The sequence below is a fragment of the Microtus oregoni genome, unplaced genomic scaffold, assembly GCF_018167655.1.
Source record: "Microtus oregoni isolate MIOR12 unplaced genomic scaffold, Mior012 000030F_ref0000283, whole genome shotgun sequence".
Lineage (NCBI taxonomy): Eukaryota > Metazoa > Chordata > Mammalia > Rodentia > Cricetidae > Microtus > Microtus oregoni.
Genome location: NW_024543089.1, coordinates 2,833,111 through 2,853,513, shown reverse-complemented (window position 1 = coordinate 2,853,513; position 20,403 = coordinate 2,833,111). Strand labels below are relative to the sequence as shown.

Here is a 20,403-nt window from a genome sequence, read left to right as displayed (position 1 = left end):
TAGTTTTCAGTGTGGGGTGTAAGGTGAAAAGACCTGACTCCAGGGGCTGGAGAGGTGGCTCAGAGGTTTTGAGCACTGACAGCTCTTCTAGAGGACCTGAGTTCAATTCCCAGCAACCACATGGTGGCTCACAACCATCTGTAATGAGAGACCACAGAGTGCCCTCTTCTGGCCTGCAGGCATACATGCAGGCAAACGCTGTATACATAATAAATTAGCATAGTCATTCAGTAGTTACTTGCTCTTACATACTTAATTTTCTCATTTGTCATTAGGAATAATAGTGTCTTCCTTCTAGGTAATTATGAGGATTAGATGAGATGAGTATATGTAAAACAGTTTATAGGATCTATTTAACCAGTGTCAGAGACTTTGAGTACCGTAATACCCTTTAGTACTTGACCTTATCTACCTCGTGAAATTTTTGCGTCATTAGACTTTCCTTCTGTGTCAGATAGTCAGTTTGGGAAATTGTAATGCTTGCCTTATGTTTCTGCTCCTGATGGAATGAGCTGCCCCAGAAGGAAGAGGCGTGACTTGGTTACTTTTAGGTTCTCAGAATTAGGCTAGTGTCTGGTCTGTAATGGGATGTGACAGTATGAGTGAAGAACCCCTTTTCCTGTCCTTCAAAATTTAAAACAAAAATATGAAAATAACAAGATAAATGAAAATGAATTTACAGATGTGATTATATTTAAGGCATCACAACAAAATTTCTGTCCTTGAGAGATGGCTCAATTGGTTCAGAGTGCCTGCTGTTCAATCATAAGGACTGGAATTTGGATTGCAGCACCTACAAAACAAACCAGGGCTCCCACAGATGCTCCAAGAGATCAGCACTCCCCTGGCCTCTGGGCTCGCTCTGCATGCACACCCTCCTGTGCACGGTCACACACATACACAGAAATAAAAATAAGTCCCAGAAAATCCACTTCAAATTTGTGAAAACTTTTTCTCAGGAGAGTTTGGGTGTAGCTCAGTGGTAGTGTCTGTCCATGGTGTGAGGCCCCAGCCCTTCCCGTGTATCACAAAGGAGAAAGGAGATAGGAAAGTGCCGCTCATCCTTGTCATAGTGGTTCCCTTGGGAACATAGAGCTCAGTTGATAATGCCCGCCCTGACTTAGTGCCACTGCCACTACTCACCGTTGTGTAATATTCAAATGCCCGTCAGGGCAGTGAGTTCTCTGAGAGTCTGAAGCTCAGCTGTAGAGTAAATTTAATGTTGAAATTTGTATACATTCAGTATTAACAAGAAGGCTAGTTTGATCTTATATATTGCTCTCCCTCCCCCCTTTTTCCATAGAAACAATGTGCAGACACCTTAGAAAAGGGTTGGAACAAGGTAATTTGAAGAAAGCTTTAGTGAATGTGGAATGGAATATCTGCCAAGACTGTAAGACTGACAATAAAGTGAAAGATAAGCCCGAGGAAGAAGTGGAAGACCCTTCAGTTTGGCTCTGTCTTAAATGTGGCCACCAGGTACGCTTGAATTCTAATAGACATGAGATTGTAGGAAGCGCTGAGTTTTTTTTAGTAGGGCTTATGTAAAGACAGTCTGGTGGGCTGATGGCAGCGGGCACAGGTTGTGATCTCAGGCCAGCTGAATCTGAGACTAAACTTTTTCCTATGTTGGTATTTTGGGAGGGTTCTTTCAGGTACCGTGGTTGCAACAGTGAGGGAGCAGGAACAGGCAGAGAGAGATTAAGAAACAGTCGCAGGAGGACATTTGTATGTTGCAGAGAGACTCACTCTTGGGATGTGTCCTGAGTAGAAGAGAGGGGCTAGGCTAGGCCTTTGTGCCCATGCAGAACGGGCCCTGGTCCTGGAAAGAAATTATAGTCTTAATCACAGCAGCTCTGTAGATGGACCTTCTCTTCAGGAACACCAGCTCTCCAGTAACAAGAAGACTTATTAATTATAAAAGCTAGACCACAGCTCAGGCTTGTTACTAACTAGCTCCTACAACTTAAATTAACCCATTTCTACTAATCTACATATTGCCATATGGCTCATGTCTTTCCCTGTCCTCCAGCTTTCTCCCTCTGCATTTCCTGGTGACCTCTACCTTTCTTCTTCCCAGTATTCTCTCTGCCCTGAAAATCCTGCCTAGTTATTGGCCATTTAGCTTTTTATCAAATCACTCAGAATTACATTTCTTCACAGTGTACAAAAAGATTATTCCACAACACAGCTCCCTTCCATTGAGGATAACTCTGGGGTGGGTGGGTTGGGTTGCTACTGTCATCAAATTACATTTCAGGCTTCTAGAGAATGAGTACCTTGGTCTTAAGGCCTGATCAGGAATCTGGTATGTACTTCTCTGTAAACAGACTGTTACTTTTGTTTCCTGGCTGCCCAGACCCAAATTATCACACAGAAACTATATTAACTACAGCACTGTTTGGTTAACGGCTCAGGCATATTTCTAGCTAGCTCCTACATCTTAAATTAACCCATTTCTATTAGTCTGTGTATTGCCTCGTGGCTGTGGTGTTACCTCATTTTCTACATGTCTTCTTTCCTCAGTGGCTGGCTGGCGTCTGACCTGACACTGCCTTCTTTTTTTCTGTGTCTCTGCTTGGATTTCCCACCTGACTTTACTCTGCTAAGTCACTGGCGAAAACAACTATATTCATTAGACAATAAAAGCAACACATATACAGAAGGAAACCCCACATCATGTCTCAGTGTCTACTATGTATCATCCTGAATTACAGATAGTGGATGATACGGTCATGTGTTCAGACCCTTGGTTATCTGAGACAGGGACTTGATATGTAGCTCTGGCTAGCCTGGAACTCACTTTCCTGGAACTTACTATGCAGGCCAGGCTTGCCTTGAACTCACAGATCCACCAGCCTTGGCCTCTTCAGTGTTAAGGTAAAAGGCCATGCTCAACTGATGGCAAGTCTATGTTAGGAAACTGGACTCCTGGTCAGTCGTACCATGAAAACTACAAGATGAGACAGACAACCAATTATTTTAATTTTTGTTTGTTTTTGTTTATTCAAGACAAGGTTTCTCTGTGTAGCCCTGGCTATCCTGGGACTTGAACTATCATAGATAACTTGCCTTTGCCTCCCAAGTGCTGGTATCAAAGATGTGTACCTGACTTTTGCTCCATTTTTTTAAAATAAAAATATTTCTAAAATAAGAAATTAAGATTTTATTTGTGTATGTTTTTCTGGACAAGGTTTCTCTGTGTAGCTTTGGAGCTTGTTCTGACACTCGCTCTATAGACCAGGCTAGCCACAAACTCACAGAGATCCTCCTGTCTCTGCCTCCTGAGTGCTGAAACTAAAGGCATGCGCCCAGCTGAGTCTACTTTTTTTTAAGATTTATTTATTTATTTATTATGTATACAACATTCTGCCTCCATGTATGCCTGCAGGCCAGAAGAGAGCACCAGATCTCATTACAGATGGTTGTGAGCCACCATGTGGTTGCTGGGAATTGAACTCAGGACCTCTGGAAGAGAAGCCAGTACTCTTAACCACTGAGCCATCTCTCCAGCCCTACTTTTTTTTTTTAAACATATTTATTTATTTTGTGTGCATGTGTGTGTGGGCAAGTGAGGGATAGATCATGCCCTGGTGTGCCAGTGGAGGTCTGAAGACAGCTGGAAGGATTACTTTTTCCCGCCGGTCCTGAGGAATCAAATCCGAGTCTTGCCCATTGAGCCATCTTCACTAGCCCCTGACACTTTATTTTTAAGATCATGAGAATGACAAAAGTTCTTGAAGTGCTTCTTACTTTGTAACTGTAATCCCTGGGGGTTATATGTCAGTTTGGTGAGCTCTGGGGCTTTGAGTCTTATGATTGTAACTCCCTAGGGCTGTGGCAGAGATTCCCAGGAGCAGCATGCCTTGAAGCACTACTCCACACCAAGATCGGAGCCTCACTATCTGGTGCTTAGTTTGGACAACTGGAGCGTTTGGTGAGCTTCAACCCCTGTGCTGTTTGACTGGAGATTATTCAAAATACTGGAGAATGAAACTTTGGGAAATATTAAGAGCAGAAAGAAAGTAAACTGGTATTCATTTGTCTCTTAGTACTGCACAGACACAAAAATAAGTGCATAGAAGACACAGGGATCATTACCCCTTTAAAGACAGGGGCAGCGAGAACAAATTTCAAATAAATGCGCATATAGTAAAAGGATAATTAATTTCCACAAATCCATTGTCAGACCATTATGTTGTATTTCCAAAATTGTAATATTATTAAAACATTTTTATTTCATTGAAAACCATCTTTACAGCATGTATTCACTAAATCTCATTTGTCACTTTTAAAATGCATTAATTTTGTTGGCATAAGTCTGTAGTTTAAGTAATCCATACAAAAGACTGTGTGTAAGTCACTTATGTCAAGGTCAAATAGCATCTTCCTCTGTTGCTCACCACTTACAGCCTTGAAACAGTCTCTCTCACTGAAGGGGAAGGTTGTTGTTGGTTAGATGGTTCATTGGTTGGTTTGACTGGCTAGCCAGGGACAATCCTGGAGTTACAGGCAGGAACAGGCATACGGGGAATCAAAGCCAGATCCTCAGGCTGTGTAGCAAGTGCCCTTATTACACTGAGCCATCTCCCCAGACCAGAAAAGATTTAATGGACCGAGAGTGCAGCTCAGCTGCAGGGCACTTACCCAGCATGCATGAGATCTTGTGTTCCATTCCTAGAACTTCATATGGAGAGAAAAAAGACAAAAAAACACCTTTCGATTTAAAGATGTGTCCTGAATTTTGAATTTCCATGATAACTGATGCGTACGTAGTGCCATTGTAGTAAATTTTATTACTAAATCAGTCTTAAAATATACCTAGTTGTATTAAAGAGAACATGTTTTTCTTTTTAACTATGTCTGTGTAGATTTGGCTCATAAGTGCAGGTACCTGCAGAGTTTAGAAGTTAAAGGCCTCAGGCTGGAGAGATGGCTCAGAGGTTAAGAGCACTGGCTGCTCTTCCAGAGGTCCTGAGTTCAATTCCCAGCAACCACATGGTGGCTCACAACCATCTGTACTGAGATCTGGCGCCCTCCTCTGGCGTGTGGGCATACATCAAGGCAGAATGTTGTATACATAATAAATAAATAAATCTTTAAAAAAAGAAAAAAAAAAGAAGTTAAAGGCCTCTCAGAGCTGGAATTGTAGGTGGTTGTGAGCCGGCCAGCAAGGGTGCTGGGAACTAAACTCGACTCTTCTGGAAAAGCAGTGCATACTCATAACTATTGAGCTGTTTCTCCAGCTCTCCGAAATCAGTCGTGTATCTTCAGTTTCTCTCTCCGTTTCTTAGGTTATCATGTTCATGATGTGTTTGTGTTGTGTGTGTGTACATATGTGAGCACTCTTGTGCAAACTCAGGCTTGCCACAGTGCATGCGTCAAGAATCAGTTCTCGCATCCATTGGGTTCTGGGGATTGAGCTCAAGTTTTCAGGATCTTGAGGCAAGCACTTTTATCCACCTAGCCATTGACAGCCCTACTTTCATTATTTTTAGTAGAATAATTGGACAATTAACCATCTTTGGTTCTCCAGAGTAAATAATTTGTCTCTCCCTCTTATAGTTGTCCATTTGTCAATTTTCTTCTCTGGTTGTAGGTGCTACAAGTGTGACGAGGAAGTCAAGTACTGTAGTTCAAACCGGCTGGGCCAAGTGGTCGACTTTGTTAGAAAACAAGCTAGCGCTACAACTCGAAAGCCAGGTGAAAGTCTGTTTCCTAATGCATACACTGACGGTGATTTGTGTAGCTGCTTTTATTTACTCATTCATTCCTTTATTTTATTATTATTTTTTTTTGAGACAGGGTTTCTCTTTGTAGTCCTGGCTGTCCTGGAACTTGCAATGTAGACCAGGCTGGCCTCGATTCTCTTGTCTCTGCCTTTCAAGTCCTGGGGTTAAAGATGCACCCCAGTGCAGCCAGCCGTTCATTTACTTTTTTGAGATCACACCTTTCTGTAGATAAAGCTGTCCTTGAGTTTGTGAGGCACCTGCCTCAGCCTTCTGTGTACTGGGATCACTGGGATTACTGCTGCATGGCTCCACACTGGTTAATTTGTTACCTTATTACACATAGCAGGTAATATTAACTATGATGTGTTTTAAACTGAAAAGCTATTTTTGTTATAATTAAATAGGATGTAATAATGATCTATTCATAAGTGATTAAAAGGCCGGACTAAGGTCCTTGGAGGTCAAAGGAAGTAGGCACTGCTGACTCTGACCGAGAACTTACTGCAGACCATGTGTGTGTATAAAGGAATCATAATTTTTTTCTAGTTTTCTTCTACTGAAAGTAGTTTTTTTATCCAATATATTCTGATTACCATTTTCACCCTCCCAATCCCTAACCCCTCTCAGATTCTCTTCACGTTTCCTCCCATCCAAATCTACATCCTTTCTCCTTAGAAAACAAACAGGAATCTAGATGATGATGATGATGACAAAATAATAAGGTAAAACACAAACAAGTTGGCAAAGGACAAAACAAACATAAGGAAAACATCCAAAGGAAAATCATAAGAACACATGTTCACAGAAATCTCATAGAAACACAAAACTAGAAATCATAATAGATACTCAAGGGCTGTAATGGGAAAAACAAGCCCAGATATAGCATTAGTAAACAGAGAACCCTCCAAAGATGCCACTGAATTCATTGTGTTGGTTAGGTACTGCTGGCATGCTAGAGAGGTGGTTCAGCAGTTAAGAGCATTGACTGTTCTTCCAGAGGTCCTGAGTTCAATTTCCATGGTAGCTGACCACCACCTGTAATGAGATCTGGTGCCCTCTTCTGGTCTGCAGGGACACATACAGGCAGAACATGAATCTTTAAAAAATGAATCTTTAAAAAAAATGGTTTCCGGGTAAGGCTTGATTTTTTTCATTTTTTGAGTGGTTATCAATTAGTGATAGCTTCTGGGTTAGGGGTGGGGTCATGTCTACTTCCATTCTCAGTACTGGGACCCCATCTGGTAAAGACCCCTGCAGGCCCTGTGTTCTGGAATCTCAGGAGATTGTGGTGGCTTCTGAGACCCTATCAGGTTGGCCACTTTGGATTTCTGGATCCCAGGTAGAAAGTGTTTCTAGGTATTTGGAGTGGGCTGGAAGGGGATGGTGCTCAGAGGGTCCACAGGAGGAAGGAAAGCTGAGTAGTCCTCTGGGAATGGGCACAGAGGAAGGAGAGGCCAGAGCAGATAGTCTGCCACAAAGCTGGGGGTAAAGACTGGGAAACTGGAGTTCGAAGACAGGAAGGAGAGTAGATCACCTACCTGATCCCCTGGCTGTCTACAGGCCTTTGGCTTTCCTGGAAGGGCCTCCTGTTGTTAATCAGACTTGAGACAAAGGGATGGTTTGAGGGGAGCTGTCGGATATCTGCCCAGACCCCTGGGAATGGGGCCAGAGATGGTCTGCTGCAAAACTGGGGATAAGATTTGGGGATTGGACTTGGAGGGTAGGTAGGAGAGTGAAGATTGCCTACCTCATTTCTTGGCCGGTGTGGGAAGCAGGTTTCTAGGGAATGCTATAGACTTAATTTTACTGTATTTAGTGATACATTTTTTAATAGAAGATTTTCAGTCTATCAGTAAATAACATGAACACACACATACATTGGTTTTTAGGCAGAGGTTGTGTTTTGTATTGGGGAATGGTCTCTTGTACACTAACTAGCCTGAACTTACCTAGGTCCACTTGCCTCTGCCTCCCAAGTGCTGGGATTGAAGGCGTGTGCCACCATGTCGGGCTAGAGGTAACTGACCTTACATGTATTCAAGAATGACACTGTGCTTTTCACTCAGCAGCAGCCTCTCTAGCTCTCAGTGGCATTTTCTAAAGTCAGCTTCTTAGGTATTTCTGAGAAGTAAATGAATTGGCATGCTGTACAGCATTTGCTTTAAGTTTATTTTTTAGATACTTGTGTTGACAAGTATCTTTTTTAAGCCAGAGTTGTTTATTCACGTCAGAATTTAGTTTTGGTTAGTAGAATTCATTTAAACATATTGTGTTTGCATTCTTGTTTTATGTCCTAATTCTACAAAGTAATATACATAAATGTATAAAGAATATTTATGTAATGAGGGATGATTTTATACCAAAGCATATGCTACTCTCACACCTGTCAAACCAGCTTCTATCCGCACTTCTGCTTGTTTATCTCTTCTGTGAGTTTACCACTACTTACTAAATATCAGTCAAATCTGTGCCAATAATTGACACTAGCTAAAATAGAAAATTCTAGTACATTGGCATGTGCATATTCTATACTTTGCCAACTCTTCTTTTTCTCCCCTTTAAAGCAGAGAAAGATAATGGATACATTGAACTTGAAAATAAAAAGTTGGAAAAAGAGAGTAAAAATGAACAAGAGCGAGAGAAATCGGAAAACATGGCTAAAGAAAATATTCCCATGGACTCTGCTTCCCAGATAACCATGAAAGGACTCAGTAATTTGGGAAATACTTGTTTCTTCAATGCTGTTATGCAGGTGACAGAGTTCTTTCTCTTCTTCCCTCAGGCTCTGAAACTTAGAGTTGTATTCCCCTCCCCTCCCCAGAATATGTTAATTCTGCATATTCAAAGTAACACGTGTTTATTGCATGTAATAAACTCTGGTAGCACTGGTGATAGAATGGCATTTTAAGCAGTCGTGGCCCCTGCTTTCATGAGTCATGAGTTTGGATCAGGAAAACACAGGGCAACCTGGTACAGAAAGAAGTATATTGTCAGAATGGTAGTGAGTGGTGACGAGACCGTTGAGATGTGGGAACAGGTATCTCCGTCCCAGTCTTAGCAGGAGACCGAGTCTGTGAACCATGGAGAGCCGGGAGAAGAGCCTGTTGTAGTGGCTCCTTGCCTAGGTAGAGAGATAATAAAGAGTCAGTGTTGGTTGTGCTCTGTTTTGCTAGAACAAACTCTTCAATGTTTGAATGACTTGATTATGTAATTAATCGCCCTTTTATTTCCACCCTGCACTGTAGAATTTGTCCCAAACACCAGTGCTTAGAGAACTACTAAAAGAAGTGAGAATGTCTGGAACAATTGTGAGAATAGAGCCACCCGACCTGGCACTTACAGTACGTATTTGATTCCATGGAACTTGATAACTTTTATTTTTGAGACAAGATCTCACTTTGTAGCTCTGTCCTGGAATTTGTTCTGTAGACCAAGCTGGCCTTGAACTCGGAGAGATCCATCTGCCTCTGCTTCTGAGTGCCGGGATTAAAGGCTGCATGACCACCAGTCATTTCTAACTCATTTTAAGAAAGGTTCTTAAAAAAAAAAGAAAGAAAGAAAGGTTCTTGCTTCTGGCCTGACAGTTCCTTTGTATCTGACCTCAAGTCTTGGCAGGCTTTCTGTCTTAGCCTTCCATGTTATGGGGTTGGAGGTGTGTGTATACCATCATGCTAAGCCAGATTTTTTACATAACTGACCTGGGAAGATGTCTCTGTGACAGGCTTGCTGCCAAGCCTGAGTACCTGAGTCTAGTCATTGGGATTGAGAATTCACTCCCCAGATATTGTTTTCTGACTTCCACACTTGTCACAGCACAGCGTGTGTGTCTACTTCTATGCATGAAATAAAAACATGTCAATAAATAAATAAAATTGTTTTAAGTATCTTCTTTGTAAATGTCCATATTCCAAGTTGTTTTGAGGAATTGAAACTCATTCTACCTTTTCTCCTTGGTTTTATTTCAATCTAAGGTAAACAATTCAGAACTAATAGCTGTTACAAGGACCTTATGTTTGCTTGCTGTGAGCTTACCATGTTTCTTTTGTGCGTGTGTGTGTTTTCTACCCTGTTTTGGGAATGTTGATAATTGTGAAGCCCAGTTCTGTACTGGGGTTTTGTTTTGTTTTTTTTAAATTCTTATATTTATTTATTATGTATACAATATTCTGTGTGTATGTCTGCAGGCCAAAAGAGGGCACCAGACCTCGTTACAGATGGTTGTGAGCCACCATGTGGTTGCTGGGAATTGAACTCAGGACCTTTGGAAGAATAGGCAATGCTCTTAACCACTGAGCCATCTCTCCAGCCCCTTTTTTTTGACATTTTCAATGAGACCTAAGTGCTATGTAGTCAAATAAATTTTACCTTCTTCATTGTTGTTAGATGCATTTTGCCTTTGCTTTCTTAATTAATAGTGTTAAGTTCCTATCCACTTAAAACTAAGATAAAGCTCAATTTTCCTTTAAAATATTTTTTATTATCATTTGTGTGAGGGGTAAGTGTGTCTCTGTGTGTGTGTGTGGTATGCCATGGTGTGCGTGTGGAGGTCAGAGACTTCATGGAGTGGATTCCTAACCTTCCATCTTCGTGCACGTTCTGGGGATTGAACTCAAGTTGTTAGGCATGCCCAATAAGTACTTTAATCACTGAGCCTTTTTGTTGGCCCAGAGCTGAATTTTTGAACAGGAAGTTTATCTCTTGGTTTATATTTTGGATGTTTACATTGGGCAGCTCCATCAATATCAATTGGCTTGTTACATTTTGGGAAAGTAAATGATCGTAATGTTTGAGTGAAATAATTTTTATTCCTACTTTTAGGAACCTTTAGAAGTAAACCTTGAGCCTCCAGGACCTCTTACTTTAGCTATGAGCCAGTTTCTTAATGAGATGCAAGAGAACAAAAAGCGAATTGTAACACCTAAAGAGCTCTTTTCTCAGGTCTGTAAAAAGTGAGTATCCACTTGGCTGTGCTTTCAGTGAATCAGTAAGATGCTGAGAAAACAATTTCAGAACCATATTTCATTCCAAGTTAAAGAAGCATCCTTCATGTGGTAATTAAATCTGCTTCGGGTGTTCTTATAGTAGACACAATTTTTTTAATATAATTTATTTAACTTTATATCATGTGTGTTGGTGTGAAGGTGTCAGATCCCCTGGGACTGGAGTTACAGACAGTTGTGAGCTGCCATGTGGGTGTTGGAATTGAACCTGGATCCTCTGGAAGAGGAGCCAGTACTCTTAACCCCTGAGCCATCTCTCCAGCCCCAGTAGACACAAATTTTGAGAAAACTCCACTTTTACTTGGGATGAAACTCTAAGACTTTAAAATGAGCTTTGTAAAGTAGTAGAGTCATCAGTGCTTTTCTTTCTTCTGTTTTGTCTTCAGAGCAACACGTTTTACAGGGTGCCAGCAACAAGACAGCCAGGAACTACTTCGCTACTTACTGGATGGCATGAGAGCGGAAGAACACCAAGTTAGCATACTCTGAGAATCCTGTGTTGTAATTTCATGGGCTCACCTGCCATTTCCTGCCAGTCACAGAGGCCACTGTGCTTTTAAACACTTACTTACCAGGTTTTCCAGCCAATATGCTTCTTCATTAGAATAAGTGAAGAGGATTAAAATGGTTCTCTTAATCTAGATGTTTTTGTTTACTCGCTGCTTGCAACGATGCCGTCTTTAAAGGCTCGCTCGTTACACTAGACCCCACCTGGAGAGACGCAGAACACTTGGAACTCCTTGTTGCAGCGCATTCTCACTTTACTAAGAGTCTGGGGACAGTTTTTGTAACTGAAAACTTTTGTTAATTACCAGTATATGTAATGCATTTTGGAAGTATGAATTTAATTAATTGCACTAGTAACAGTAATGATTCATTTAATTCTGTACTTATCCCAGGCACTGCTCTGTCTCATATGAATTATCTGAGTTCTTGAGCCATCCTATGAAGTAGATTATTTTCTTACCCCATAGGCTGGTGTAGAGGTGTTCCATCTTAGTTCAAATCACTCGGTGATGACAGAGCAGGACGGTGTGCTAGAGCTGGTTCTTGTAGCTGTGCTGTGGCCTCACTAGCACTGTCAGTGTCGTCCTGAGGTGGTGGCGTGTTCTGTAAAGCAGTGTTGAATAGGTTGAAGGTCTCAAAATGCTAACACCATACCTGTATCCAGAAGTTTGCTTTATAGGCTTAATAGGCATAATTTTTCTTAGCTCCTTGAATTAATTTTGATTTATTTGAATTAATTTATGATTATCTTAGTAAATTTGGGGAGCTACATCTCGATCCTTTCTTGAATTTATTACATATTTTCTAAGGAAAATAACTTTAAAATTTAATAGTATATATATATTCATTTTATTACTTTTAGAGAGTGAGTAAAGGAATTCTTAAAGCATTTGGTAATTCTACTGAAAAATTGGATGAAGAAGTAAAAAATAAAGTTAAAGGTAATGTCTGACTTTTTGAACTAAAACACTATAGTTGAATTCTTCTGTACCATAGGACAAGATTACTGGCACATATGTTTGAAACACTGAATTATTTTAAACACAGTTTATCCATGTCACTATGAGTTTTAAAAATTAATTGGTCTTCCCAGTGGTCAATATTTTAGAGAAGTTTAACTTGTGAAATATTCTTTTTATACATTAATATATTGAGACCTATAAAGATAGAATTAAGATAACATCACAGTTTTTCAAAAATTGAATTATGACTAACCATAGCTCAGACAGGCCTAGAATTCACAGCTCTTTCGCCTTAACCACTTGAGTGCTGGAATTATGGGCGTGAGCCATCACAATTGGCTTTGTCCATAGGACTCTGTGATGACGGGGTTCTCCTGCAGAGACAGAACTACCTACATGTAGCTACCGAGCACTGGGCACAGGACTGATGAAACACAAGAACTACCTTTGATTTTCATTTAATTTTTGTCAAATGACCATGGTGACTAACGGATACCTCCTTGGCATCCTGTAGAGCCTGGCCAGTAACCAAATAGTGGCTACTGGACTGTCTGTTGTAATACCACTTGAATAATGCTTATGCATTTCATGAATTTTGAAAATTAAGTGATGAGATATTAAGCTACTCTGACTTTAAACATGTCAAGTATTGCCAGTACTGGAGGAAATCAAAGGGAACATTCTGCCTGATAGTGTGCAGAGTTTGTTTTGTTCTTAATTATAAAAAAGTTCAGTTTTAGAGCTCATAAACCAAGTTACGCATTTTCTTTTCCTAAACTGCAGTCTCTTGTCAGTTGTATTCAAGTGTTCATGCTGGATGGAACAAGGCAGTGGTCCTAGCAGCTAGCAGAGTTCGAGCCTGTCATTTTAGACACGATAATAGAAAGTCTTACTGAGTTGTAGCTTGTTCTTTACTAATAAATAGACTTTAAATAACAAGGTTGGGCTGGAGAGATGGCTCCATGGTTAAGAGCACTGGCTGCTTTTTCAGAGGTCCTGAGTTCAATTGCCAGCAACCACATGATGGCTCACAACCATCTGTAATGAGTTCTGGTGCCCTCATCTGGCATGCGGGCATACATGGAGGCAGAATGTTGTACACATAAAAAAAAAAAACAAACCCAAAAAACCCAAGGTGATTGTGTTAATTGTTTGCTCAGTGGTAGAATATAAAGGCTAATTTCCACAGCTTACAAATGCAACACATAATTATGAATAGTGGGAAGAATGTTTAGGGACAGAACATTAAAATTTAGATAAGTAATTTAAACTCTTCTCAATTTTAAGAAATTGTAATTTTGTTGTTGCAGACTATGAAAAGAAAAAGACAATCCCAAGTTTTGTGGACCGCATCTTTGGTGGCGAACTGACTAGTACAATCATGTGTGATGAATGCAGGACTGTAAGTGGGTGTCATGTGCAGTGGGCTTAGGCATTAACACTCACTGAGGACAGATAATCTAGAACAGATGCATCTGATTAAATATGGGGTTGTTGGTTTGTTTTGAGATGAGGTCTTGCTGAGTATTCCACATTGGCCAGGAACACACACACCACAGAATGCATCCTGCCTCAGCTTCTTGAGTGCTGGGATTATAAGTGTGTACCTCCATGCCCAGCCCTTATAGGATATTCTTTATTGATATTTATGATTCTTCACTGGAAATATAGCACCCCTAAAATCTTTGGTAAATTACAGTAACTATAATTTTTTCCCCAGTTCAAGGTCCTCAACATTCTGTACTTTTTAATTTCAAATTTTCTTAGTCATTTGCTTATTAAATCCCACCTTCTACCCTTCATCCTAATAGGTAATGTTTAATGTGAGTGTCTTTCTCTCCAGGATGGGGATAATCTAATAGTAAGATTTAACATGATTTTTTCCTTTTCCTTCCATTGCCTCTTTGATCGGTTAAGGTCTCCTTGGTGCACGAATCTTTCCTTGATTTGTCTCTCCCAGTTTTAGATGATCAGGTAAGACTATCCTATTTTATCAAACAAAATTTATTTACTTATGTGTTTATTTTGCCTTTCTTAGCTTTTATGAGGAACACCCTCACACTTTGTAAGGGTGTTTGTATTACCAGCAGCATATGAAGAAAATTTCCAGGGTCTGTTAGAGAAGGAATAATTTTTAGGATTTGAAAAAAAAGAGACTGCATTCTTTTAGGATTTTCAAGACAGGGTCTCTCTGTAGCTTCGGAGCCTGTCCTAGAACTCCCTCTGTAGACAAGGCTGGCCTTGAATTCACATTCTCCTGCCTCTGCCTCCTGAGTGCTGGGATTAGAGGCATAAGGCACCACTGCCTAATGGACTATATTCTTTATTAGAAAGCTGTGTTTACAATTCTTAATAGGTATTAAATTGATTGTATTACACATAGGGAAGTATTTTTTTCTGTTTTCATTGTTTAAGACTAATCACAAGTTCCTTGTAGTCTTAATTACATAAAGAATAAATAGAAATTATTATCTTAGTTTTATACTGCATTAATTTGGTTCCTTTTAAGTGGTTATAAGATAACAAAAGAGCATTGCCTGGTACGGTTTCCCATGCCTTTCCTTTAATCTCAGTTCTGGGGAGTCAGAGAGAAGCATATCTCTGAACTCAAGGCTGGCCTTTTCTATATAGGGAGTTCTAATAAATAAATGAGCATTGAATAAATTATTCAAGTTAGTGTAAATTAGGAACCCTTTGCTCTGTTACTTAAATAGTTAGTCTTACCAAACTAACTTTACTTACTTCCTCTAAGACTATCATTTACGTGCAGAAAAACAAAACAAAAAACAAAAAAACAACAACAAAGGAATTCTATGGTGTGATGAAGAAACCACTTAAAGTACATTTACAAAAGGACATTTATACAACATTTTATGACTTGTATCCGATACAATTCATCACACTCATTTCTAATATACTTACAGATGACACGTCTTGCTTGAGATAATAATGTATGTATGTGTTTATCTTTGGGTGTATGTGCCCTGACTGCAGGTGTCTTTGGAACGCTGGAGCTGGAGATATGGTGGTTTGAGTCAGCTGACATGAGTGCCGTACCTAGCTACTGAGCCGTCTCTTCAGCCCCTGATATTGCCCTTTTACTGTTGTGTTTCATATTTTCTCAGCATGTGATGATTGCTGTCTTTATATAAATTTTCATGTATCATGAAATTAAAAATGGTAAGAGGGTCTGGAGTGATGGTTCAGCAGTTAAAAGCACTGGCAGCTCTTCCAGAGGACCTGGGTTCACTTCCTGTCATCCATATGGCAGTGCACAGCTGTAACTTCAGTTCCGGGGGATCTGGAACTCTTAAGTAGACATAGATGCAGGCAAAACACCAGTGTACATAAAAAATAAATCTTAAACAAATGATAAGGGAGTAAAATACTAAGCTACATAAATTTTCTTTCAACATAATAGTGGTAATATTTTGTTTTTCTTCATATTTTAAGAGTGGTAAGAAAAACACAAATGATAAAAACGTGAAAAAGACAATGGAAGAAGAAGATAAAGACAGTGAGGAAGAAAAAGATGACAGCTACATGAAAACAAGAAGTGATATGCCTTCAGGAACCAGCAAGCACATACAGAAAAAAGCAAAGAAGCAAGCCAAAAAGCAAGCCAAGGTGGGTAACTACAGGGGAGTTATGCTTTTTCTTTATTGTGTATTTACTTACTTGTTAGTTTTAATTTAAAAGATTTAGTTAACATGCAGAATGGTGGCTGTTAGCACTGTATTTTTTGTTTTGTTGAAATTTTATTTATATTATGTGAATGGGTGTTTGGTTTACATGTCTGTGCAGCACACATACGCCCGGTGACCATACAGGCCAGAAGAGGGCATCAGATTCCCTGATGTTACAGATGGTTGTGAGCTGCCCTGAGGATCCTAGGTCTCGAGAAGAGCAGCCTGTGCTTTCAACCAGTGGGCCATTTCCTTAGTCCCTATGTAGACTTCATTCTTATTTGCCCTTTTCTTCCCCACCTCTCCCCCTATGCAGACAAAAAGGTAAATTCAGTAGGGAAATTTTACTGGCCTTGTACATATAGCTTCTTTATGTCTTTTTTCCTTCAAGAATTTTTATGTATCCTGTATCCAAAATAAGTTGTCAGTTTGTTGTCTTTTTAGTGAGACTGATTGGTAATTGCAACTCATAGATACATATTCCTGCAGAGTTGCCATAGTTCCTTTTCTATTGCTCCAACAATATGCCATGAACAAGGCAACTTAAAGTGTTGAAGTTGGCTTACAGTTTCAGAGGATTAGAGTTCACATCTTTTGTTTCTTGAGACAGGGTTTCTCTGTGTAACAGCCCTGGCTGTCCTGGAATTCACTCTGTAGACCAGGCTGGCCTTGAACTCATGGAGATATCTTAATACCTCTGCCTCCTGAGTGCTGGGATTAAAGGTTTGGACCACCATCACCTAGCCCAGAGCTCACATCTTGATTTTACAACCATGAAGCAGAGAAAGAGCACTGGGAATGGCATTGGCTTTTGAAACCTCATTGCCTGCCCTCAGTAACACACCTCTTCCCACAAGGCCACACCTCCTAATCCTTCCTTTCTACATGGTTCCACCAACTGGGGATCAAATACCGAAGCGTGTACCTATGAAGGGCATTTTCATTCAAACCACCAGAGTGTTGTGAGAACCACCACTCTGTCTAATTCTTGACTTATCAGTTCTAAGTCATAGAACTCATAGCTCACTTCTCAACAGTACGCATCATCTCTTGTATTGTTACCTCCACAATAGCCCGGTGTTTGGTGAATAGTAATTATTATTGATTTCATTTAAAAAACTTATTGTTAGGCCGGGCGGTGGTGGCGCACGCCTTTAATCCCAGCACTCGGGAGGCAGAGGCAGGTGGATCTGTGTGAGTTCGAGACCAGCCTGGTCTACAAGAGCTAGTTCCAGGACAGGCTCCAAAACCACAGAGAAACCCTGTCTCGAAAAACCAAAAAAAAAAAAAAAAAAAAAAAAAACACTTATTGTTATAATTTATTTGAACTCTGATAGTAAAGGAATTTTTAAAATCAGAATTTGAGAGTGAACATTTCTTATGATTTTTTTTGAAAAGCAACAAAACCTGATGTGGGTGGTATCTACTTTCCCTACCTTTCTCTCTTTACTTCCTTCTCTCTCACTTTATATATATTATACTTTTTACACAGAACCAACGAAGGCAACAAAAAATTCAAGAGAAAGTTCTTCACTTAAATGATATCTGTACCACTGACCATACTGAAGACAATGAACACGAAGTCGAAATGTCACTTCCGGGAGAAGCGGCAGTGGATATTGAGTCCAACCATGGTTCTCAGGAGGTTTTACATACAGAACTTTATGTTATTGAGAAAGATTTCAATGGCCAAGAGAAAATGATAGAAAGTACAACTGACAGTACAACTGACAGTCAGAAATGTCCAGAGGCACTAGGTGTGAAAAGTGTCAACACTGAGTGTGATCTGGTGATTTCGACACCTGCTACTGAATGTACTAGGGTTTTAAAGGATGCCTTTCTAGAGGAAAGGACCAATGGAGAACTTGACATTACCAGTGGTTTAAAAAACCTTAATTTGAATGCTGCTATTCATCCTGATGAAATAAATATAGAGATTCTGAATGACAGTCATTCTTCTGTGACAAAGGTGTATGAGGTCATGAATGAGGACCCAGAAACTGCCTTCTGCACCCTTGCCAATCGGGAAGCTTTCAGTGCTGATGAGTGTTCAATCCAGCATTGCTTGTATCAGTTCACCCGTAATGAGAAGCTTCAAGATGCAAATAAACTGCTTTGTGAAGTATGCACAAGACGGCAGGGTCATGGACCAAAGACAAATATAAAAGGTATTTAGAGTTTTTCTTGCTCTAAAAATTGATATTAAAGTGTATATTCTGCAAGGAGAATATTTGTAAATTATGGTCACATTGGGATTTGGAGAGTTACTAGTGCCCTCTTGCATGTAAATGTCCTAACAGAAGGAAAAACTTTATTGGCGTGGCTAGTACACTGGCAACTAGCAGCAATATAGTGGACTAGCTTTTCCCAGTCTCTTCTGTGTGGGTACACTTCCCACTGGAATGCCGTCATAACAGTGACCGATTCTCTGCATCCTCGTTTCCTCGTTGGCTCTAGTGATGGCCTTCATCTCCCTTACTCCCAGGAAGTCAGACTTGAAGTTTTCAGTGTACTTATGTGGCACATTCAGAATAAAGGGACCAGGCTTTCTTATCTCCCTTAAACATGGAACTGATAATATCCTCTTGCCTTGCCCAAAAGGGGCAGGGTGTCACAGATTGTTAAAGATCTTCATTAGAGTTGAAATATTTTTTTTTAAATATTTGTTTATTATGTATACAATGTTCTGTCTGTATATGCCTGCAGACCAGGAGAGGGCACCAGACCTCATTCCAGATGGTTGTGAGCCACCATGTGGTTGCTGGGAATTGAACTCAGGACCTTTGGAAGAGCAGGCAATGCTCTTAACCACTGAGCCATCTCTCCAGCCCCAAGAGTTGAAATATTTTAAAGTCATTTATTTACATGTAGATACAAAGAATAAGGAATGTTGCTTTTAGAGACTTTTAGAGCAGACAATGTGAAGCAAGCCAAAATCTGTAGACCTCTTATATTCCACTTTTGATAGTTTGTAAATTAAAATGTTTTTTCCTTAGTCATTTTTTATGGAGGGAGATATGCCATACCTCCACCTCCAGACATCTTGCTGATGTTCCAGTTCTTAAAGACTTTAGTTTTTGGCTAAGAATGAATTTAGCAACTTGTACATTTTACTAGTGAGTTGTACTTTAAGCCTTTAAAAGAAAGTTTTTTTGTTTTTGTTTTTTTTTTTTTTTTGAGACACTCTCTTCTTCGGTAACTCTTGTCTGTTTTCAAACTTGCCATCCTCCTGCCTCTACCTCCCAAGTACTGGCATTATAGGCATGTGCCATCATGTTTTTCCACCCCTCAAAAACTTTTTTTTTAGGCCGGGCGGTGGTGGCGCACACCTTTAATCCCAGCACTCGGGAGGCAGAGGCAGGCGGATCTCTGTGAGTTCGAGGCCAGCCTGGACTACAAGAGCTAGTTCCAGGACAGGAACCAAAAGCTACAGAGAAACCCTGTCTCAAAACAAACAAACAAAAAAACAAAAAAAAACGTTTTTAGTGGTGGTATAAATGATTTGATGATGTAGAACACTTACTTCCATCCCCAATTAAATGTTTGGCTTTACTACATGACATTCTTCTGACGCGGTGCATTCAGAGCCAATTACTGTTTTTGTTGTTGTTTGTTTTGGTTTTTAGAGACAGATTTCTCTGTAGCTTTGGAGTTTCTCCTGGAACTAGCTCTCGAAGACCAGGTTGGCCTCAAACTCACAGAGATCCGTCTGCCTCTGCCTTTTGAGTGCTGGGATTAAAGGCGTGCGCCACCACCGCCTGCCGCTCACAGTCAATTACTGCTTCTAAGTTTATATTTATACCAAGAAAATACCTTGATTTTGACTCTTGTTTAATAGAAACACAAATATTACCACATTCTTTGTAGAAGTTTGTTAATCCTGTTTTAGAATTTGAGATGATTTTATAGCAAACCGATTGTTTTGTTGCTAGCATCTTGCGTTTCTGTAGGTGAGAGGAAACATGTTTACACCAATGCAAAGAAGCAGATGCTGGTTTCCCATGCTCCTCCAGTCCTCACTCTCCATTTGAAGAGATTTCAGCAGGTACCCATGCAACGCCTACTTTATCTCTTTCTGTATTTGCTGCTGCTTTTTCTTAATTCTAACTTCAAAAGGAGTGGGAAAATCAGAAGAGACATATATGTAGGTTTGTCAAAGTAAGAAATTTAGATAGTCCTAGGTTTCTAGAACTCATTGAGATTTATAGTATCTTACTCTAAGCTTAACTTCAGATTAGAAAAACACAGGTTTACTGCCTAAATGTTTTTCTGTTTTGTGTATTATATCTACTTTTACTGATTGATAAAAAGACATTCATTGGATTTTCATATTTTTTTTAATTTTTATTTTTATTTTTCGAGACAGGGTTTCTCCGTAGCTTTTGGTTCCTGTCCTGGAACTAGCTCTTGTAGACCAGGCTGGCCTCGAACTCACAGAGATCCACCTGCCTCTGCCTCCCGAGTGCTGGGATTAAAGGAGTGCGCCACCACCGCCCGGCGATTTTCATAATTTCTA

General features: G+C 40.0%; 1 protein-coding gene across 6 annotated transcripts in view; it reads left to right on the top strand.

Moving 5' to 3' along the window:
* The window catches only part of Usp16 (ubiquitin specific peptidase 16), a 29,351-nt gene that overhangs the window by 6,715 nt on the left and 2,233 nt on the right, over window positions 1-20,403 (top strand). For 3 of the 6 annotated variants that reach the window (XM_041678500.1, XM_041678501.1, XM_041678502.1), the window contains 13 exons: window positions 1,304-1,479; window positions 3,834-3,937; window positions 5,600-5,703; window positions 8,297-8,484; window positions 8,978-9,073; window positions 10,551-10,681; window positions 11,119-11,206; window positions 12,102-12,180; window positions 13,512-13,603; window positions 14,119-14,175; window positions 15,655-15,828; window positions 17,380-18,055; window positions 19,820-19,932. In XM_041678500.1, the coding sequence (XP_041534434.1) occupies window positions 1,304-1,479; window positions 3,834-3,937; window positions 5,600-5,703; window positions 8,297-8,484; window positions 8,978-9,073; window positions 10,551-10,681; window positions 11,119-11,206; window positions 12,102-12,180; window positions 13,512-13,603; window positions 14,119-14,175; window positions 15,655-15,828; window positions 17,380-18,055; window positions 19,820-19,932 (2,078 nt within the window). The remainder of the gene's footprint in view (window positions 1-1,303; window positions 1,480-3,833; window positions 3,938-5,599; window positions 5,704-8,296; window positions 8,485-8,977; window positions 9,074-10,550; window positions 10,682-11,118; window positions 11,207-12,101; window positions 12,181-13,511; window positions 13,604-14,118; window positions 14,176-15,654; window positions 15,829-17,379; window positions 18,056-19,819; window positions 19,933-20,403) is intronic. The other 3 variants (XM_041678505.1, XM_041678503.1, XM_041678504.1) reach the window with 3 other exon arrangements.